At 36.5% G+C, this 20,878-nt stretch overlaps 1 protein-coding gene across 2 annotated transcripts in view; it reads right to left on the bottom strand.

Annotated features, from left to right (window-relative positions):
• Positions 1–2,255: 2,255 nt before the first annotated feature.
• Positions 2,256–20,878, bottom strand: part of BMP5 (bone morphogenetic protein 5) — a gene marked incomplete at its 3' end in the record, with an annotated part of 55,454 nt that continues 36,831 nt past the window's right edge. Inside the window, exons 4-7 of one of the 2 annotated variants that reach the window (XM_083857856.1) lie at positions 15,888–16,085; positions 7,932–8,008; positions 6,041–6,151; positions 2,256–2,405 (exon numbers count right to left, since the gene is read on the bottom strand). In XM_083857856.1, the coding sequence (XP_083713982.1) occupies positions 2,256–2,405; positions 6,041–6,151; positions 7,932–8,008; positions 15,888–16,085 (536 nt within the window). The remainder of the gene's footprint in view (positions 2,406–6,040; positions 6,152–7,931; positions 8,009–15,887; positions 16,086–20,878) is intronic. The other variant, XM_083857857.1, reaches the window with a different exon arrangement.

Here is a 20,878-nt window from a genome sequence, read left to right as displayed (position 1 = left end):
GGATACATCAAGTCAGTGTCATTTTGTCATGTGTCTAAGAAGCAAGGCCACAGCAGAGGAAAACATTATTATAGGTTTATTATGTCTCAAAATATAGAAATATATTCCAACAGCATATTTTAAAGAATAATATAACAATAATCTTCAACTTCTTAGTCTTTAAATGGTACACCATTATTTAAAAATATATTACTTAATGTACCCAAAATTTAGTATCCATCAAATTCCATTTAGAATAAATTGAGTTCAAAAAAGCATATCCACCTACCCAATTTATACAAAAAAAACCAGTAATTTTTTGAAGACAACAGAGGAATTTAACTTTTCTAAAATGGTAATTCAGATGCAGACCTTTTTTCCTATACTTCTTGTGCATAAACTGCAGCTAAATGTAGATATGTAGGTAATGTCAGTATAAAATACAGATGGATGTGTAAAATGGAACTGTTCTATTAAGGGGAAAGAGTCTCCAAAGCTGAAATCAGAACTGCTAATTTATTTTTTTTAATTGAGTGTATGCAAAGAATAGATTTATGTATTACTCCAATGGCAAGATAAAATAAATTAGTTTCTGCAGAAAAGACAGCTGCCTATTCACAGTTGCCTATGCATATACACAGTCACACACATGCTGATTTTATCAGTCTGTAATCATCTGAGTTTTCTGAGATGTTTTAAATAACCAGAGAAGTCAGATTGTACATGAACAGACTGTCTAAGAAGAAACCTGTAAATCCTATCCATTTTTTAGCAACTCTTTGAGAATGGTTTCAGGGGAGCATTTTTAATGAAGGCAGTTCATGATAAAAGCATATATTATAATTAGCCACGTAATAGAGAGAAAAACTTTTCTATTTTCCCATTTTCATAGCACTAAAACAAAGGATGCTCAAAGACATTAAGTGTAATTAACTCAAAATAAATCTATGTGTAGTGGTGATGGGAAAGGCAATTTGTAATTAGTTGTGTAATTCACAGCCAAAGGATTTAACTTGAGGCCAAAATTTTTTGGAATTAAAAAGTTATTTAAATGGATTTAAGAACTACTAAAGTTACAATAGTTAATTCTAAAAAAAAAGTATCCAATATTGAATCTTATTATTTAAACCAATCCCTGCCTGATAGAAAAGCAGATGGGACTGCAAGTAGGCTGCAAGTTACCCAATACCTTCTTGTGAAAGGTGTTTTTTATCTTTTCCTGAAAACAGCCATCCCCAGGAATAAGATTTTTTTGATTAAACAAGTGACAATTACTGCACCCCCTGTGCTTTCCCTTGCACACTCATGAAACACACCCAGAAGTGGGAGATAAATAAAGCATATCCCTTCCATACCCTGAATTCTGTATACTTTGTGTATATTGTAACTTGTATATGTAATGGGAAGGCTTGTGTGGTTTTTTTGTTTGATTTTGGCTTGTTTTACACTATTATAAAAATACCTGCCAGAGCAGTGTCATAGATAATAAAATGATATATTTTGAGGTAAGAATGTTGTAGTTAAATTTTTAGGGTTAACTTGGAAAGTCACAGATAGAGGCAAGAGTCTGTCTACACAGAATTTCTGAAGCCTGAAGCCTTTTGCAAACTTTGCAGCTCACAAGCCAAAAAGTAATATACTCCTCCAGTTACACTCATCTTGTTAAAGAAAATAGTTATAACAATTATGTGCAATTTTTTCACTTCTATTTTTTATCTGCAATTAATTTATTTAAGCAGTGTTCAGCATTTCACTTTTTCTAATGGAGCAGAACTTCTAAAAGAAAAAAATACGTTTAGCTGAGCAGTTTTGTTTAGTTTTTTTCCTCCTGTGCCTTTTCCTAATAAATACCTTGCCACAGTTTTCATTGGCATAATATGAACAAATGCATTTTAGTTCCTTTAACAATACAAAGCAGTTACAGAAGTTCTGGAGTTTCTAGCTTTAAAAAGTTCTATGCAAAAAGGCTTTATAATATTAAAGAGAAGTGGAATAAAGAAGATTTCAGTATGGTAAATTGAAAAAAATTAATTTGTGAACTTCTACTGCATAGTGAGGTGACCCATTAAATAAATGGTTCTGAAATTTTGCTCATACAAAAGAAAGTATATACTTTTAAATAAATAAAAGCTACTATATACATTATACTGTACAATTAAATGAGAGATGACAGGAAATGGAATAAATTTAGGCTTGCCTTTTCATCAGCAATGCTCATATCTTGACTTTATTACAATTTTGAATAAAACCCTCTGCTTTAGATTATTTTTTTTATTTTAGTGGCAGCCACATGAACGCACCACCATATTCCTGTATTTTTTTAAAATAACATTGGAACTGTCATCAAAGTAGAGCACGGAGATTGCGTTCAGTTTTGTTGGTGCACAGCATGGCTTTGGTACATGATCAGGGAACATCAAGTGAACCTGAAAGACAGATAAATACATAGCTCATATATCAAACAGAGAGGTGCAAGGACAATGTCAGTGCAAAACATGTCTTTGCAATTCAGCAAGGGCTGTGGTCACAAATTTTCCTTGGTTAGTGACTTTAAAGTACGGCTTACCTCCAGCACATTTTTCTGATTTCGATTGCACGGGCAGAGTTATACAATAAAAACAGATGGAGAGATAAATGAGAAGTGGCCAAGACAGAAAGTTGACTTTTAGATGAAATTTAGAGAATTGGAGTTATGCAGCTGCTCAGGAGAACATTTAAATGTATTGTCCATACCATTTTTGCTGAGGGCAGGGCGTGACATGAAGCAAAGGCTCAAGCCCCAGGTCTCACCAGAACCCCAGCATGAGCTAAAACCCTTTCCTTGTTGGAGGCTCAGTGTGGAGGAAAATCTACTGCAGACAGCAAAGGTTGTGCAGGCAATGCCTCATAACAAAACTGTTTTCAGCCTAAGAAATTGTAAGATGTGGGGTCTCAGACAGTATGAGTGCATTTTAAGGTCTTATCTAGGTATCAGTGGATCCAATTCTACTTCCACTGAAAAAAAAATTAGTTCATAAGGTGGGGTGCCAGCTGGATAGAATATTTGGGGCAGGGGCTGAGGCAGAGAAGTCTTTATGTTCACCAGGCTGACATAAATTAATAAAAGGTAAAAGCAAAATAAAACAATTTTGAAAAGTGTCCCAGAACAATCAAGATCTAGTGGAAATAACATAGGGGAAATATAAGTTCTTTGTACTTGAAAGAAGGTTGGATGTAATATTCTACACGTGCTGAACACTTGGAAACTGGGGAGGCCAGAGAAGAGGCAGTTGTAATAGAGAGGGCAAGAGATTATTAAGGCATGGATGAAGACTTCAGCAGTAATAGGTTCTGTTTATATGCTAAGTCTTTGCAAATCTGTTAGAGCCATCTGTCTTGCAGTGATCTAAACTCAGAGCCTTTGCCAGACAACAGAGAACAGTCTATCAGGAAACGATTTTTACATAACAGTTACCATGAGAAGGTCTTTTGAAATGAGCAATAATAAAACCTGAAGTAGCAGTTTTGTAATAGTTTGAACACATATTTTAAAACTATTTAACAAATGAATAGCAAAGCACTAAAGAAAAAAATGATTGTGTCTGACCTGGGCAGATGTTTGTCCGGCCATAAATCCTAGTCCCACCAGCCCCTGCCACCTCTGATGGAAGATCCATGAATACCACAATACCCCCATGGAAGTGATGTTCACAGCCTTTTCAAATGTTTACTCCGAATTCAGTGCAAACCAACATAATGATCCACTGCCTTATATGACCAGGAAGTCAATGCTACCCCCCATGCCTGTTCTAAGGGTGATGCAGGAGAGAAGAAAGTATAGATCTCATTAAATGCACCCTGTCATTTATTTATATGCATCTGTATTGTCTGCCTGAGCTCAGTTGCAGAAAAACGAGAGAGAGAGCGAGCGCGACTGGCCCATATTCTTGTTACAAAAGAAAATAAAAAATAATCAGTAAAGTCTGGAGAGGTACCAAGGAACAATCACTTCCTAACCCAAAGAGGAGGCTTTTTCAGAATGGTGTAATCAGGATGGCCAGGAGGTGACTGCATTTGGGTTAGGGTGGAGCATATGAATAATTGCTTCCTAAGCCATCTCCATATGCACACCTTGTGTAAATCTGAATTTTGTATAATTTAAACCAGAAAGCATTCAACTACTGTTATCTCATCTAATTTATGTACAGCTAAAATGTAATTGGCCTCATGATTTTTTGGCTGCACTGAATGCATGTACAGTATATGCAGAGGGAGACACACAATTCCAAAATGGCCATAAAAATAGGAAAAATTAAGTATCCAATTTAAAAAATAGGACAAACTACACACATTTCTTAACAATGGGAAAATAACTATTTTTGGACAGGAAAGACACACAAGAGAAAGTAGCACTGAGCCAACTCTTATTTAACAGTCCATAATTGCATGAGGGAACTCTAACCTGGGGATCTCAGTGATATTGGCAACTTTTCTGGACAATGTTTGCATAATACTAAACTACTGCTTTGCTGACCTACTTCTTTTCAGCTCAGGGCTGCAGATATGCTGTTCTTCATTGTTTTCTAAGAACATTGCTATATTCCTTGCCAACTGGCATTTTCTGTTCCCTTTCACCTGAACTCCTTCACACACTTCTACTTATTTTCAGCCTCTGACATTTTGCCTTCTTTTTGTAAATCTTGATGAATGGAATTCTAGGATAGAGGAATAACGTTGCATTGGTGACTGGACTTGGAGAAGATGAGCAAATGAGAAACTGAATGGAAGGGAAAAGCTCTCAGCACATGCTGAGTTTTTGAAAATGTCCCTCTCATGTAGAAATACTTGTCAATTTTCACAACAGAACTTGTTTTCTATGAGAAAGAAATCAAATTTTATTTTTGTTTGTTTGCTTGGTTTGTTTTGGTTTGTTTTTTGGTGCAAGGTTTAAATTCGAGGGGGATGCTTGGGTCAATGTCCCAGGTAGTAACTCCACTCATCTCTCAAGGCAGAAAGGATTTTCAGGCCCAGATTTTAATGTGAAAATAAAAGAAAAAGATCATTATCTTTGGACAGACTCATAAGCACAATCTGATGGTCAGGATATTTTACCATTATCAGTTTAAATCAAATGGAACCTTAAATTCATGTTTCCCTAATTTCAGTTGAGTGCCTTGAGCTTTCCAGAAACTAACTGAGGATGACAACTTTTTTCTGTTCTCATTTCGTGCTGTGACTCCCTTCTTGTGTATTACCTCTCTTTTCTTTCCTTCTTAATCATTCTGCTAATACCAGTGCTATTCAGAGCCAGTTCTTCAGCTGGCACAAGTGAAAAATCAGTTTTTGACCACACTGACCAGACTTTGGCCTCGCAGAATTACATTTAGTCATAGTCTAAAAGTCATGATTCCTGTAGCTGAATGCTGCTGGGGTAGAGGAGGCCTAGCCAGCTGCCTCAACTAAGATCATCTTTTTGGCTGCTCCAGCTGAGACACAGGACTAACATAAGAATTAACAGAGGCAGAAAGCTGGCTGCAAATCCCCTTTTACATGTACCAGGCAGAGCAACAGATCCAAACACACTTATTTTTAAATTGCATTTGTAAGCCAGGCATGACTGAACACAATTTCTTACATGCAAATGCATCTGTTTGCAAAGCTTCACATTAAATTACAGTGTAAGAATCTCTGCCAACAGTTGACAACAGAGGTCCACAGAGTGGCCAAGTGTCATCATTTCTGGAAGGTATAACATGTAGATGTTAACATTGAGCTCCAATAAGCTGCAAAAACTCTTGGAAGTCAGACCAGGGGGCCCCTTTGGTTCCTGTCTACACAATTCTCCAGTAATACAACACAGTCTTCTCATATACTATTGCATTTGAAATGGAGGTGAAACCTACCACACAGGCCACTATGAGCAGTTCATCCTCTCTCCAATCAAATCTCTGAAGCAGGTTTTGAAATGAGTATGATTTACCCAGAAATAATCAAAATTCAGTAGTGGTAAACAGAAGAGTCAGACTGAGCAAAGACACAAACAACTGCGGCATAGGCAAACATAACACAGTCAGAGGCATACCAGAGTCTGAACAATGGCATGGTTTGTTGCGTTCATGTGGGCATTGAGGGGGAAAGAACACTCTCCATCACAGTAAAATGCAGCATAACCCTCCGGTGCAATAATCCAATCCTAAAACAAGAACAAATAAGTCCACTCATTATATTTTCTCACTCAGGGAACTTATAACTATATCAAACTAAGACTTGCTCAATGATAAAATGAACTTCAGAAGGTGGCATGTGAAATTAATTGTTTGGGGGTTTTTTTTAAGTATTTGCTTTGTTCATGCAAAATTGAGGTGAAAATTAATTAAACTTAAAAACCTGTACTGAATACCAACTAATGAGCCTATAAAGGAGATTAAAGATTAATACTTTTATAGTTTATACTTTAATACTTTTCCTTCCAGACTAAAAATCTTGAGCACTTCTTGGTGCAACAAAAACAATTAAAATGCATTCTCTACCTTCAGCATACTCAATACTATTAAATGTATTATTGCCTGAGACTGAGCATTGCTAGTGATTACCTGTTGGCATGTCAATGAATCATACATTTTCAGTATTTCAAGCAACACAGCATGGGCAAAAGACCACAAGCGGGAAAATATTTTAAAATGTTAATGAAAGCTGTGTGTTTAGTTTGCTGAATTCCTCCTCTGCCAGGTAATGAACGTGCTGCAGGAAGGGCAGAGAGGATTGAGTAGCTACTTCTTGGGCAGAGAGGACTGAGTAGCTACTTCTTGGGATTTGTACCTTTTTTTTTTTTTTTTTTTTTTTTTGGTGTGTCTTATTTCAGACTGTGTTTCACTGATCAAATATTGTACAGTGTAGTATTGTATTGTACAGCTTTCCATTCCAAAAGTTGAAACTTTAAATTCTTATGGTAGTCTTTGTGTTAAAAATAGATTTTCTTTTTTCTTTGACTACCATGGCCACTATGGCCACTGATCTGAGAGCCTAGTGTATCTTGGAGCATACCAGAATTTACTGCTAAAAAAACCAACAAAAAAACTGTTGATACCTGAAAAAAAAAAAAAAAAACAACCAACCCTGTAATCGGGAGACAATGGCTCACTTGTTCAGTGGCCTGAGTTCAATATCACAAGCCTGCTCTGTGGCCCTGGACAGGGTAATTACTTTGAAGACTTGGGAAAACAGCCTCTGCCCACTTCTTTAGGCTGCTGTGGAGATAAATATACTAAAAAACATCAGACAGCATAATGAGACCATACGAGAATCTGAACTAGGTACATAAAGGATGAGCTGCCACTAAAGAGATAGCATACTTTTTCTCCTCATAGACTTGTTCTGCTCCTGGAGGGTTGTTTTGAAATAATTCAGAGAAATGTGAAATGCACAGACAACCATCCCTGAGTTCTTACCTACATATGCCATAGTTATAGGTTTGCTGTAGGCCTTCTTGTTCTTTCTTTATAGAGAGTTTCTTGCTTTCTGGGAAAAAACCTAGATTGATCTCTATTTTCTTTTCCCATAATGCCCTGCCTCAGACTTCATGACCTTTTACTGTAAGTATATTCTTTTTTTGTTACTGTATGGCAGGATGAGTTTTCCTCCAAAATTATATAAAATCAGCTATGATATGAGGATTTTGGTTTCCTTTGCTGCAGATTCACTCATCTCTTTAGCAGTAGTTTAAGTGTATCTTTATGTGAATGAATCCAAATCATAAAGCTACTAATGAATGCAATATATATGAGAGAAGAGCTAAAAAAGGTAAAGTTATAGTGATAGCAATACCGATAAGGATTTGTTACAAAATGCATTTAAAGAATTTGTCTCTCATTGTAATACCAATTTTCATAAAGAAAACAGAGTGTAAATAACAAAGGACTTTAAAACAGATTGTCCCAGTTTAAACTGTTAGGAAAGAGCATTTATATTCTTACCTGCCATCCTAAGTCTCGGAAACTCACATAAAGTTCATGTTTCTTACATGCTTGCTTTTGCTCACTTGTGTTATAATCTACAGAAAGTAAATAACATTAATAAATTATTTGGAAGCATTGCTAGAACTGATAAGCTTTAGCTATTTTTGAGATCCTTACCAAACTGTACAAAGGAAAGGAAAACCATACTGTCATTTATATTCCTAGGGTTAGTAAAGGCTATGTAAACCTGGAAATACAGAATCAGTGCAGGAAGACTGATACAATTTCTGTACACTGGCAAAATAATGCATACAGCATTAGGGAAACAGCTTTACAAGATGTCTATTTGCTGGCTAGCTGGGTAACATCTCTAATAATATCCACACAGGTAATCAAAGAGGACAAATGAGAGTCTGATCCAAAATATGGGGAAATCATCTGTAGGTTGGCATGGTTTTAATTTCCAGGTAAAGAAAGTAGCCCAGTTCAAAAGATGAATAAACAACAATAAAAAATATCCCAAAACAAGGGAATTTCCAAAATCTCTTAGTTAAACACATAGTGGTACATATTATACTTATAAATTTTTTTACCATATATTCTGGAATCATTCACCATTGATGATCTTTAATTGCTAATACTAATTATAAACAAGTAGATTAACTTTTTAAAGGACTGAAAGATCACTGTCAGAGATGTGTCAGGATAGGACACTGAGAACCTTCCACACATGGTTCTACATGACAACCTGACTCCTGGAGAAATTCTAGTACTTGTTCCTCACTGGTCCTAAGTATCTTAGGAGGAATAGGGTCATGCCTTCATCACATTAGCCCCCAAAGTTGGTTTATAGACATATTCATGTGATGCCGTAAGTGAGGCATGTGACAGAACAGGGAGTACAGACTGTCTCCTCTGTTTCCAATTCAAGAATGCTTAAGGTGACTTTTTTGAACCAAAATAATCATTTTGGGGAAAAAAAAAAAGAAAAAAGTAGTTCACAAAAAAATTCACAACAGCAACAAGAAAAAGCAAACAAACAAACAAAATTCCACAAAACCCTAACAAGAAAAACATGGAAAAAGAAACAAATCTTTCCATTTCAGAAAAATAATTTTTAGGCACATTTCTTATTTAACATTATATATAAACTTGAGAGTGAAATGGGAAGGTCTCTGAAAAATTTCAGAATAATTAAGACTTAGGGAGAAACTATTTTTTCACATAAAATGAAAGGACCTTCTACAGTCTATGAACTAATCTGTGTAGTTCTCCATCATCTTTGCAGAAAACTCTTCCAAATACATGGTGGCCTAGAGGAGTTTTTCTGCAAATTTGTCAAGTGCTTCTTGTCAGCTGTCCTGACCTCTGCTACCATTGCTTCTCTGAGTTCTCTTCAGCTTCTCTGTGTCTTTCCAAAGATGTGATGGCCACAACCGAATGCAGCATAAAATAAAGAAAAATAGTTATTTCAGGCTTGTTTTCTAGTAGTATAACCCAGAGGAGGAGGTTTGCAGTAAAACCACACTGTCAATTTAATCAGCTTCCAAACTCTATTTTAATATATTCTACCTTGTCAGCCTTAGGAGTTTGTTGTAGTTATACAAATCCATGAATAAAGAATAGATTGGGCATGAGAATGTTGATGAGAACTGCAGCATGATGGGGCTGCAGCAACCGTGGTGAAGTAGAGTTAAGGTTTTGAGCGGTGACATCAACAACAGCATTGCAACCTGTTGCAAGTCAAGCAAATATGGCACAAATCTGCTGTGGTTGTCTAGGAAAATCTTGACAACTCAAATTCAAATACGAAGAAAAACTAATATATAATCAGGATGAACCACACAGAAATGATATAAACATATTGCCTGGGTATGTAGGGATGGATGTTACGAAAGCTAGAGCTTAGCTGGAGTTGAAACATGAGGGATGTGAAGGTCAAGAAGAAGCACTTCTACATGTGCATTCGTAGCAAAAGGAAAACATAAGAAAAATACAGTTTTGTTGTTCAGTAGAGCAAAAGACCTAGCAACAAGGACTCAGAACAGGTTAATGTAGTCAATTATTTCTTTGGCTTGTTTTTTATTGGCAAGATTTACCCTCAGGACTCTCAAGTCCCTGACCCAGTGGCTGAAGCTCTACCACAGTAAAAGAGATAGAGTTAGGAATCAGTTAGGCAGCTTGAAGATACATGAGTCTATGTGAGCAGAAGGGATGCATTTCAGGGTGGGGAATGAGCTGACCAACACTGCAAAGTCACTTCCTGCCCTTTTTGAGCATTCATATGTCGAAAGACATTGCTGATGATTCAAAATGGAAAATGTCACACCCATCTTCAAGAAGGCAAATCAGCTTAACCTCAGTTTCTGGGAAGTCTTTGGAACAAATTCTCATGGAAACTGTCCAGGCACACAAAGAACAAGAAGGTGTTTAGGGAACAGTCAGCATGAATTTACTAGCTGAAACTGTGCCTAACCAACCTGATTGTTTTCTGTGATGATCTGGCTAGCTTTGTGGGCTTTTGAGGAGCTCTGGGTGTCGATCCCTTTGTTTTTAGGAAGGTTTTGGATATGGTCTCCCATAGTATTCCTTAAGTCAAATTGTTCAAACCAATCAATAACTTTGATAGGTAAGAATATAATGGATGGAAACTTTCTAGGTCACTGGGCCCAAGCAGTTGGGATCAGTGGTACAAAATCCACCTGGCAGCTGGTTACGAGGGAGGTCCCAAAAGGATCTGTACTGGTATTAATATCCTTTTTAGTAGCTTGGACAATAGAACAGAATGTGTTCTTGGGAAGTTCACAGAGGATATGAGACCTGGGAGGAGTGCTCCCTCATCCAAATTACCAATAAAAAGTTGGACTGAACCACATCCAGAAGAGACTCGACAAGACATCATACAAAATACACAATTCTTTCTCTTATTGGTAACATGCTCTTTGAATGGGCTTTTTCTTATTTTTTAAACAGGCTTGTACCTACTTTCTATTGAATACACATGGGCCCAATATGACTCCCAAAACTGTGTCAAAAACTGTCCACAAATTATGATACGTCCATTTGCAATACTAAATAAGCATCAGGGATGTTAAGCTAGGCTCTCTAAATTCTCAAATCCTCATAAGGTTTAAAGACAAACACTGTGTTCTCTCCTAATTTCCTAGCTCTTCATTGACAGTCATTAAAGGATTTCCACATATAGCTGGTTATGTGTTGCTGTCTCAGATACTCTCAGTTGGGTATGACCCGGGGCATACAGGGTCAGAATATGCACCCACATCCCGTGGGATATCTATGGTTTTTTGTAGTAGCAACTGGAAGCAAGGCAGGATGCCCTAAGATATCTCAGTTTTTCAAAAATCTGTATGTCTTTAATACAATCAAAATCCCTGAGTCATACCTTGTGCTGAGTTGTCTGTAATAATCTAGTGGGTTTTGCACACATTCTAGAAGTACAATGAAAGTAGTTGAAAGTAAAAGAACTTAAAAAAAATGGAGCTGTGTTCACTGATCACTCCTCACAAGGATCTGTACATTCATTTTCACTAACATCAGTGCTCATAGAAGGTGAATATTGAGCTTTTCTGTCTCAGCTATTAGAGGGAATTTAAAACTCATACATACAGAATAAAAGTCACTTTGCACAAAAGCTGTGACTGAAAAATGTGGAAAAGATGCACATGAGAAAGTCAGGAAAGCCACAAAATGTTTTTTAGAGCACTCAGACAGGCAAACAAACTAAAGCTGAAGATTATGCTTTTGCCAGCTTTCTCTGAAGTGACATTTTTATATTCAAGAACACATACAGAAATTTTAGGGCCAGGATGTAGCAGAAGTTCCTGTAGTTAAAGGTGAAAATCTGAATAATATATATGCAAGTCATTGCACAGATGTCATCATTGTTATTCTGAGCCATTTGTATATAGGTTCAAATGATGTGTGGTCACACTAGAACACCTGATAAAATGGCCAGCGAGTACAGACTGTAAGCCATCTAACTCATTCACCTATGAAGAAAGTGAAACTCAGGAAAGTCTGAATTCCTTCCTTGAATTCTATTTTTCATGTAAGACACATGTTGTGCGCACTGTAACATTTTATGTAAGTATCAAATGTGACATTTATAATAGAATGTGGTGCTAAGGATTCAATATCACACACTGTAGCTTCCAGGCCCATATGCTTATACTGTCAAGAATCAAAACCATAGGCTGTTGTGACTAAGAAAACATTATTCCTCAGCTATTCAGGGGCTACAGTCTGAATCAAAACCCCTACATAGCAGAAGGACCTGTGGAAAGAGGTTGACAAAATATAAGAAATTTCATGAGATTTTTTTTTCAGGGCAAATAAAGACATAAAAACATGCTTATACTGACTATTGCAAAATACTATATTTTGAATCAGTTAGCGTAACACTATTCAATAGCATACATAAAATGTAGCCTTAAGTACTCTTTCTGGATTTATATCCATATGAACAAAAATAATGTAGCTTTGTCTTTTGGTTTCCTGGTGTAAGTCACTCTTCAGTATTTAAATGTGGATATTCTCCAGTGCCCAGTTACACTGTAACTCTTTTTAGACAATGCTAAAAAAATTAAAATTAGGCCAGTTTTTTTTTTTAGTTGAGAGTTATGTGATGCACTTTGTAAACAACTTGCCTGGTTTTGGGTTGGGGTTTTTATTATTTTTTCTTCTATCTACAGTTTGACAAAAATAAAACTGGGTAAACAAAAAAGAGTTTAATCCTCTGTGCATGGCAGAGAGGTAGAGCCTGAATGTTAAGTTTAATTCTGTCTGTCTTTACACTGCATTGATGTCATCTGCTCTTGATGTTCTTAGCAACACTGGGATGATGACCCCAAGTCTCTCAACAATTTCCCAGGTGTTATAATAATTGATACATAAGATTTTATTTTGTTCATATTGTGATTGTGCATATGACAGAATCACAGAATGTTAGTTGGAATTGACCTTAAAGATCACTTACTTCCAACTCCCCTGCTAGGGGCAGGGACTCCCCTCATTTTCCCCATGACCAGGTCTCTTCCAACATATACTATTCTATGATTTCTTGAAACTCCATGAATATTAATAAAACAATTTGTCCTTTGGAAGAGAAGAGCTGAGTTGTCCAGTGGAGCTTTCCTTTTTGTCATGTTGAGAACATGGTAAAGCTAATTGCTGAAATCCACAACTTAAAAAATAAGAAGGGAAAAAGAAGAAGAAAAAACACAAAAGGCAAGATGCAAAAGAAAGATGACAAAAGGCAAGAGCAAAGAGAAACAGGAGAAAAATAATCAGAAAGAAAAAAGGAAAAGAGAAAAAGGAAGAGGAAGAGAAAATGAAGAAGAATGGAGCAAGGAGGAAGTGAACCCATGATTGTGGTAAAGTTGAGACATATAAAGAGAGAAATATCAAAAGTCTGTCATGTATTAATGACAACATACCTATCTGGGTCTGGCTACATTACCTCTGGCCATGTAAGTTAGCATTTTTCACTGTCAGTGTCTGTCTTAGATGCTGTAGATACAAGATTATGGAAGAAGCTTAGAAACAAAAGACCAAAATCACACAATTATCTTTGCCTGTCGCTGTGTCAAATGTTTTGCATCAAGGAGTGAATGAGAATTGAATATAGTCTATTGACAGTCTTCCATGAGAAAGATGATGGGCAAAATTCTTTGACTTTTACCCAAAAGCTTTTGTGTTTAATTATGAAGACATGAATTATATTTTTGAAGTTCTGCTCATTACTGAAGCTGTAGAGAACTTGGACAGTTAGCCTTCTCCACAAACCTAAAGGGGTGCAGTATATCCCCCAGATCTTGGGGCTGGACAACAGATGAAAAAGAGCATAGCTTGTCTCTCATATCAGGGAGAACATAATATTTCTCTGATAGCATTGAAGGTACTATATTCTGAAAAGACTCAGAGATCAGAGAAATAAGAACATGTTCTCTTCTCTATGTCTTTTTCACACACTAGTGACATCTGGATACAATCCGTACATCACCTCTGTAGCCTTCAGCATGCTCATTCAAAGTATTTCATAAGTATTGTTGCAGTAGTTATTGAAAGTGTTTTGGATCACCCATGATGGGAGGAGTCCAGTGTGTGATCATTAATGGCACCCAAATAGAAGAAAAATGTTTATTTGTGACATGGGGATTGTTGAGGCAAACTGCAAGGCAGGAGCAGGGAATGTGGTTTGCCACAGTGCAGGAGCTACACCTCCAAGCAGTTTGCCACAGTTCCTATCTGAAGCTGTGGTCACTTATCTATCTTCAGCTTTGCCATCTTTTCCAGCCTGCCTATATCTTGCTTCCTCCCTCTCCAGGCAATGGTCAATGCCTCTTAATTTGAGGCAATTTCATGTGCAATTGCTTCTTAACCTGATCTTGTTATAGCAGTATGGTTGTCTTGAACTGCAATCTCTTTTGAAAGAGATCTGCCATGGATCAACATGTAGTGGTGTACTCTATGCTTATGTAGACCTTAAAGAGATTAGGACAAAATTAGTTTCATAATGCACAATTCACTAGAGATTCTAGTTCTGATTTTTCTTGTTTTACAACAGGTCTGGACAACAACTGGAGCACAAACAAGTTGAGAAGTATTTTGAGACTTATAGATAGTTCTCTCTGAGGTAATTCTTATGTCAATGCAACTTGCCAGCATGTGACAAGGCTGTGTTTTTCCCAGGTTAAACCAGCAAGGAGCTTGTGTTCGGCTTTCCTGCTATAATCAACGAGGCTTAAGAAATTTATTCAATACTCATTTTTTCATGCACTAGATACACTGGATTCAATCTGAAAGTGTGATGTTTATATTTAGGTGTCTTGTGTATTTAAGTGTATTATCCCTCCACCCAAAATAATGTGATTCTCAAAATTAGCAGACTTTCCAGGGAATATGAAAAATTATTTAAGTAATTTCTTTGATTTCTTTAGCAACTCAGCAGTAGTTTTTGGCTGTTAAGGTAAAATTATCCTTCTGCAAAAGATGTGGAAAACACTTTTGCATTGCATTAGAATAGTCTCTAGCCTGCCTCTGTCAAGGTTATGAGACAGATACAAGTAATGCATATTGCTCATAACACTTTTCCTCAAATGAATGAGCCCTATCCCGAGGCTAAATTCCTTCTACAAAATACTGATTTGCTTACTTGTAGACATCCATGGGATTTAAGAACAGCACTTATATTAAGGTTTTGATATGCTTTTATTAGATCTGCCATGCTTCTAGAAAGACAAAATTTCACACCCTTTTCCCAAAAAGTAGAAAAGTTTGTTCGAAAGTGAGAATATTTAGAAAGTGACTTTCTGCCTTCAGCTGAAAGGATTGTTTCAGGAAAAAGTACAGCAAAATTTATTCCAGGCTTTAAAGTAATTAAGAATATTTTCATGTGTATTATCATCAGGACCTTTCAGGTAAGAGACCAAATTCATTCCACAGAGGGATATATTTTATAGTTGCATCATTATTTGTCAGCTAGTCTGAACTCCTAAACAGTGTACGATTTTTCAGATTCGTTAAGCTTCCTCATTTCCAGTACTGAGATTTTTGTTTTACAGCTTGCCTTCTTCAGCTGAGAAGCAGTTTTGCTGAGGCTTCCTAGAGAAGTAGTAGGTGTGTAATCTTCTTCTTTGCCTCTGTTTTTTATTTATGCATAGCAAAGATATCATCCAGTTGCATACTGCATAGGCTTAGTTTCAAGCTCAGACACAGCCTTTCTTAAGCAACTTGGTCATTTCACCCTCCTGGAGCCCATGACACATGTAATTGATCTGACTTACAGAAGGCAGACCTCGCCCGAAGCCAACATAACAAAAGAGGAGCGGGAGCACTGTTTCTTTACAGTTCAGCCAGTGAGCAGTACCTTTTTGAGCTGTTGTGACTGCATTGCATTTGAGCAGGTGCCCATACCTCCTACAAAAACACTATTAAATCATAGCTCCATCTTACCCCCAACACTTGGCATCCTAGAGGACTCCTGTTGACTACTGGATTTGTTGCGGTTCTGATTTTTCCTCTTATTGTTGGCTGCTCGGACAGAACGGAAAAGCACTTCACTTGCCTTGAAGAATGCCACCATGAATGGTTGCTTTGACTGAGGCCCATGTCTTCCAACCAGGCCAGCAGATTTAACACTGATACTTCGACCTAAAAGCAATAGAAAAAGTTTTAAATAGTTAAAAAGTTAAAGCAAGTTAAAAGGTGAAGTTCTGCCCCTCCCAAAGACACAGCAGGAGTTCAACTGCTGACTGAATCATAGCAAGGAATTTGCTACAATCCTGAATTTAAATGTTTAGGATCCTATCCATATTTTGTTGAACAGAATTTACAAAGGCAAAAAGCCCAACAATTTGCAAAAGTTTCAACAGCTTTACAAGTACAATTCGTTATTGCATAAAATTGCAGTCTCTGTGTGCTATACATCTTATTCATTACAGAGGTCTTTTAATTCAGTCTTATGCATATCTATAGAACTGAAAAATAAATGAGCCTCATTAAAGTCTATTTTCTGTAGCAAGGATAATGTAATGTGATCTTCTAATTTTGCATTGTTTCAGTGGGATGTGGAACCCTATATCCCCAAAGCAAACCAGTAGCAAATAGAAGTGCAGATAATAAATATAATTCTGCTTTAAAAATAAATATTGTACAGCGTTACTCAAACTGATGTTCATTCACCAGTAAATGTAGGAAGCCATTCAGTTGTTCATGAGAAGAGAGTTGAAATATGTGTATTATTGACTCTGGTTCTCTTCCCAGGGGATGTGCATATTTCTTTAAAATATTTGTTCAGTCAGGACTATGGGGTAACCTCACTATGTTATGTGGTCTAAACCTCACTGAAAGAAAGGAAAGCAAAACAAGTCACTGAAACTGCATCAGTGACATTTTAGCAAATAAACCCTCACTCTTAACCCGAATTTATTTTGGCAGCATAAACACTTTTGTGCGTACGTGTACTATGCAGAGCCCTCCAACCGTCAGAAAATGAGACAGTGTCATGTGAAGCTGTGCAGCTGTGCAGGGTGGGGACACAGAGGTCCTTTAAATGGGAAGGTAGGGGCACTGGCACCGTGTGCCGGGCGGCATCGGGGCGCCTCAGGATTCCTCTAAACCCACTGGAAAATTTGTTATGTGGGGAGCGAAGGAGCATCTGCCTCACAAATGCATAATGCTGTTAACTCAATCACCCTGAAAAAGAACTTGCAAACAAGCACAGGAGTAAACCTTACAGAAATAAGCATATAGGTTTCTTTTTCAAACACAAACTTACAGTGGCAGCATGCCAGAGTCTATATTTCTTAAAAAAACTCTATCACTGGCGTAAATGAAAGAGGCAGTTTGATTTGTGGTTAAAGTAGTTTCCATTCTACTTCCACTGTAACAAATGTATTAATTCAGCTCAGACTTCCTCCTTCTGGCAGCCCTTTTGCAGTAAAAAGAGAAATTAGAAGTTCCAGCCAAATACCATACCTTGAACTGACCCACTTCAATACATAAACACTTTTACAACATGTTTATTCAGGTGTAGCACTTTAAATTGGTTTAAGATGTTTCCAGTGACAGAGAACCCAGAAAAGGCAAGAGAAGAACTGAGAAATTTAGCAGTTATGGAGCAGAGTAATTGGCAACATATTCTGAACAATTTTGATAATTACTTTCTTGACTGCAAGAGAAAAATATATTTGTTGAAGCTTCTGATTTCTTTTTAAATGCCTTTTTAGTCTTGTGTTTCTTTAATTCTTCTTTTCATGTGTTTGAGTTACTATTAAATAATTCAGTAACATTAAATTCTATATGTTTCAATCTTCTGTTGCAAGTCAGATATGAAAAACTGTACGCGCTATTCTCTATTCATAACAAAATGGATAAGCTAGCTTCTTACCACAAAGTTCCACATTTCCCTTCCTTTCTAGAGGGAATATTTTTACTATTTTTTTTTATTTTTCATTCCAATTACTTTCAGAATTTTAATTTTATCTGTAAAATATTAATGTTTTACTGGTGGACATTTTAAGAATACTATTAGATTTATATATTGAGAACTGTAAAGGTGTGTGAAGCTTTTTTGAATTTAAATATAGGTTCTCTGAATTTACAATGGTGGATATTGTGTGCGAAGCAAAATATCCTTCAAACCAATGTGAACTCCCTTTAAAATAACTTTTAATATTATTAAGTTTCCTCTGGGTTTCCTTTAGACTTCAGCAATGAGATGACTATTAAGATTCCACAAGTTAAGGCTTACTTGGTTATCCAGGGTATAGAGATATACTATAAAAATTAATCCTGTAACCCACAGCTTTTTTTCACAGAGAAATAGCTTATGTGACTATATTCCTTTATGTGCTTCATCCTCTAAGTAGCCAGCATAAGTTTTTAGGACTCATTTGTTCAGTTCATGAATGGTATATGCACTGGATCTGCTTCTACTGCAGAGGAAAACTTTTATTGACTTCTGTGGGTACATCGTTAAACTTTTCTCTCTCAGTTTATCATATACCTTAGCTTAACTGAAACTTTCAGAAGACGAAGCAATCAAAATATACACTGCCCTTGAGACACTATATTTCTTCTGAGGAGGATCTCTGAACTGTTTGGTTTGGAAATTCAAACTACATGTGTTGTCTCCATTTTAGGTTGCTTCTTTTCAAAAGAATGTTTGCATTTACAGAACTTCTATTATCCTTTATTTTTTAAAAAAATAAAGAAAGAAAAAAAAGAAGGAAAAAGAAAAAAAGTGGTGTATATGTGGGATATTTGCCTTCAGTCTAAAAAGCATTGCCCCCTTTTGAACAGGAGACATTTCAAAACATTCTGCCTCTGAAAAGCATCAAGCTTTCTGCCACAGCAGTAGCTCCATTGTCTTGTTAGATAGTCCTTATTTTTGTTTGTAGTGTCAACTTCAGAATACATTAAAAAAAAAACAAACAACAACAACAACAACAACAACAACAACAACAACAAAAAAAAAAAAAAAAAAAAAAAAAAAAAAAACAAAAAAAAAACCACAACAACAACAACAAAAAAACCCCAAAAAAACCCCACCAGCTCTATCCTGAATTTCCCCTTGTAGCAAAAAACATTCAGGGGTTTCATTTTTGTAAGTTGTTTTAATCTATCATTTCTTGTAAACATGTAGAAAACTCTTGGCTTCAATGACAACTGACAATCCAGGTCTCTCAGGCATGTGGTTGTTCCATACTGTGGCATTAAAGCAATACTTTCTAAAGTCAGCTGAATGACTCAGGCTGACCTGCTTAACTACACTCAGAGCTTCAGCCAGATGAAACTCGTAAAACCAAAACAGCAAGGTTTGTCTTTCTGCTTCTCTTGATCATCTCTGAACAATGTTGTCCAGCATCCTGAAAAATGGGTTTGTTTCTTTCTTTCCATCATATCTCTAATTCTGAGGATTTCAAAGATTTTCTTCAGATTTCAGAAGAAAAGAAGAAGGTGCCCAGCAATCTGCTAGTGCCTGTTCCACTGAATTTAGCCACTGCAACTGCTCCTGCATCTAAGAAAAACCCCAAAACCACAAAAGGTGGATTTACTCTGTGCAGTGATTTGTATTCTTCACATTCTGGCATGGACTTCTCAATACTGCTGACAATTAATTATCTCTTCTACATACTGGCAGGTATATTTGGAGACTAAGACTTATTTAAAGCATTATGTTTCAAATTTGCTGAACTCTTTAGTCCTTATTCATAGGATTCTGAGTCTTTGGCAAGATACATTTGTTTGACTTGGCATTTAAACTTCTTTTTGGTTTTTATACTATTTGATAGTAAAGTGCCCTTAGCTGTTTGCATAAAAGCTTGCATGGAAGTTTAGGTTTGACTGACTGAACTGAATTAATATTATTTGCTTTTTCACAATCTCTTCCCTAATAGTAAAGGAATCACTGCTGCAGAAATGACAGTGAAATTCAAGAAGGTCGTATCCCAACAATCCTGGCAATATTTTGCTTTTTGTTTTTTTCACCTATAAAATAGGAATAGCACTCAGGATGATAACTGCAGAGCTATTTGCTGTGTCACTATGTCTGCTTCAGTGCTGTCACATGCAGCCATATCATACAAATCTTTTCGTGAACTGATCGAGTTCCCTCTTAAAAGTTCATTTCTCTTCCAGCTGCTCCAAATGGAAATACAAGAGCCCTTCAAGCTTTCAATAACAATCTGTCTTGCAGTCTTGACCTGGAGACATATCCTTGTTTTTCATAACATTCAGAAAGCTGACTTTTTCTGAGATTGCCAGTGTGGATGCCAACGACAGTAAGATCTGTGCCTTGGCTTCACCTCCTCAGACAGCATATATTTTAAGTAAAATATTGATCAGACACTTATTTTGCAAGAGCTCTCAGTCATTATGCATCCTAGCCAGATTTACACTGGCAAGACAGCACAATGAGTAATTCCAAAATCCATTATTTTGTCCTGAGTCATCAGCCCACACCAAACCACTCATTTTGTTATGAAAAACAAGAACTTATTTACTTTCAAAAGTGTTCAAGAAGTCACAAAACACATTTTACAGATTAACCACTGCTGCTAGGTCACAGTAGTTACTTTGGTAATAATTTTACTTATCATACTTACATTTGTACTTAGAAATGAAAAATTTAGTGATTTTGAGAATTCATTTCAACACAGTTTGCTGAATAAAAATTAAAATTCCAATGCCACACCTATGGTTTCCTTCTTTTGGGGAGTGACATTTGAAATGAGGTTTGGGAAAGGCCTCTTGAAGAAAGATCCTGAACATCCAAGCTCCAGTAACATTTAATATTTGAGCAAAAAATTCCCATAGGCTCTGACTATGAAAGCTCACACAGTAGTTTACAAAATTAGAAAGAAACTTTTGTGGTTTCTCATGCCTGAACAGTACTTATGAGACCAATGGGACTTGAAACAAAAGAATTGATGTAGAGTTTG

Source organism: Zosterops lateralis, assembly GCF_965231275.1.
Source record: "Zosterops lateralis genome assembly, chromosome: 3".
Classification (NCBI taxonomy): domain Eukaryota; kingdom Metazoa; phylum Chordata; class Aves; order Passeriformes; family Zosteropidae; genus Zosterops; species Zosterops lateralis.
Note: the sequence above shows the minus strand (reverse complement) of the source record. Positions and strands in the feature narration are given on the sequence as shown.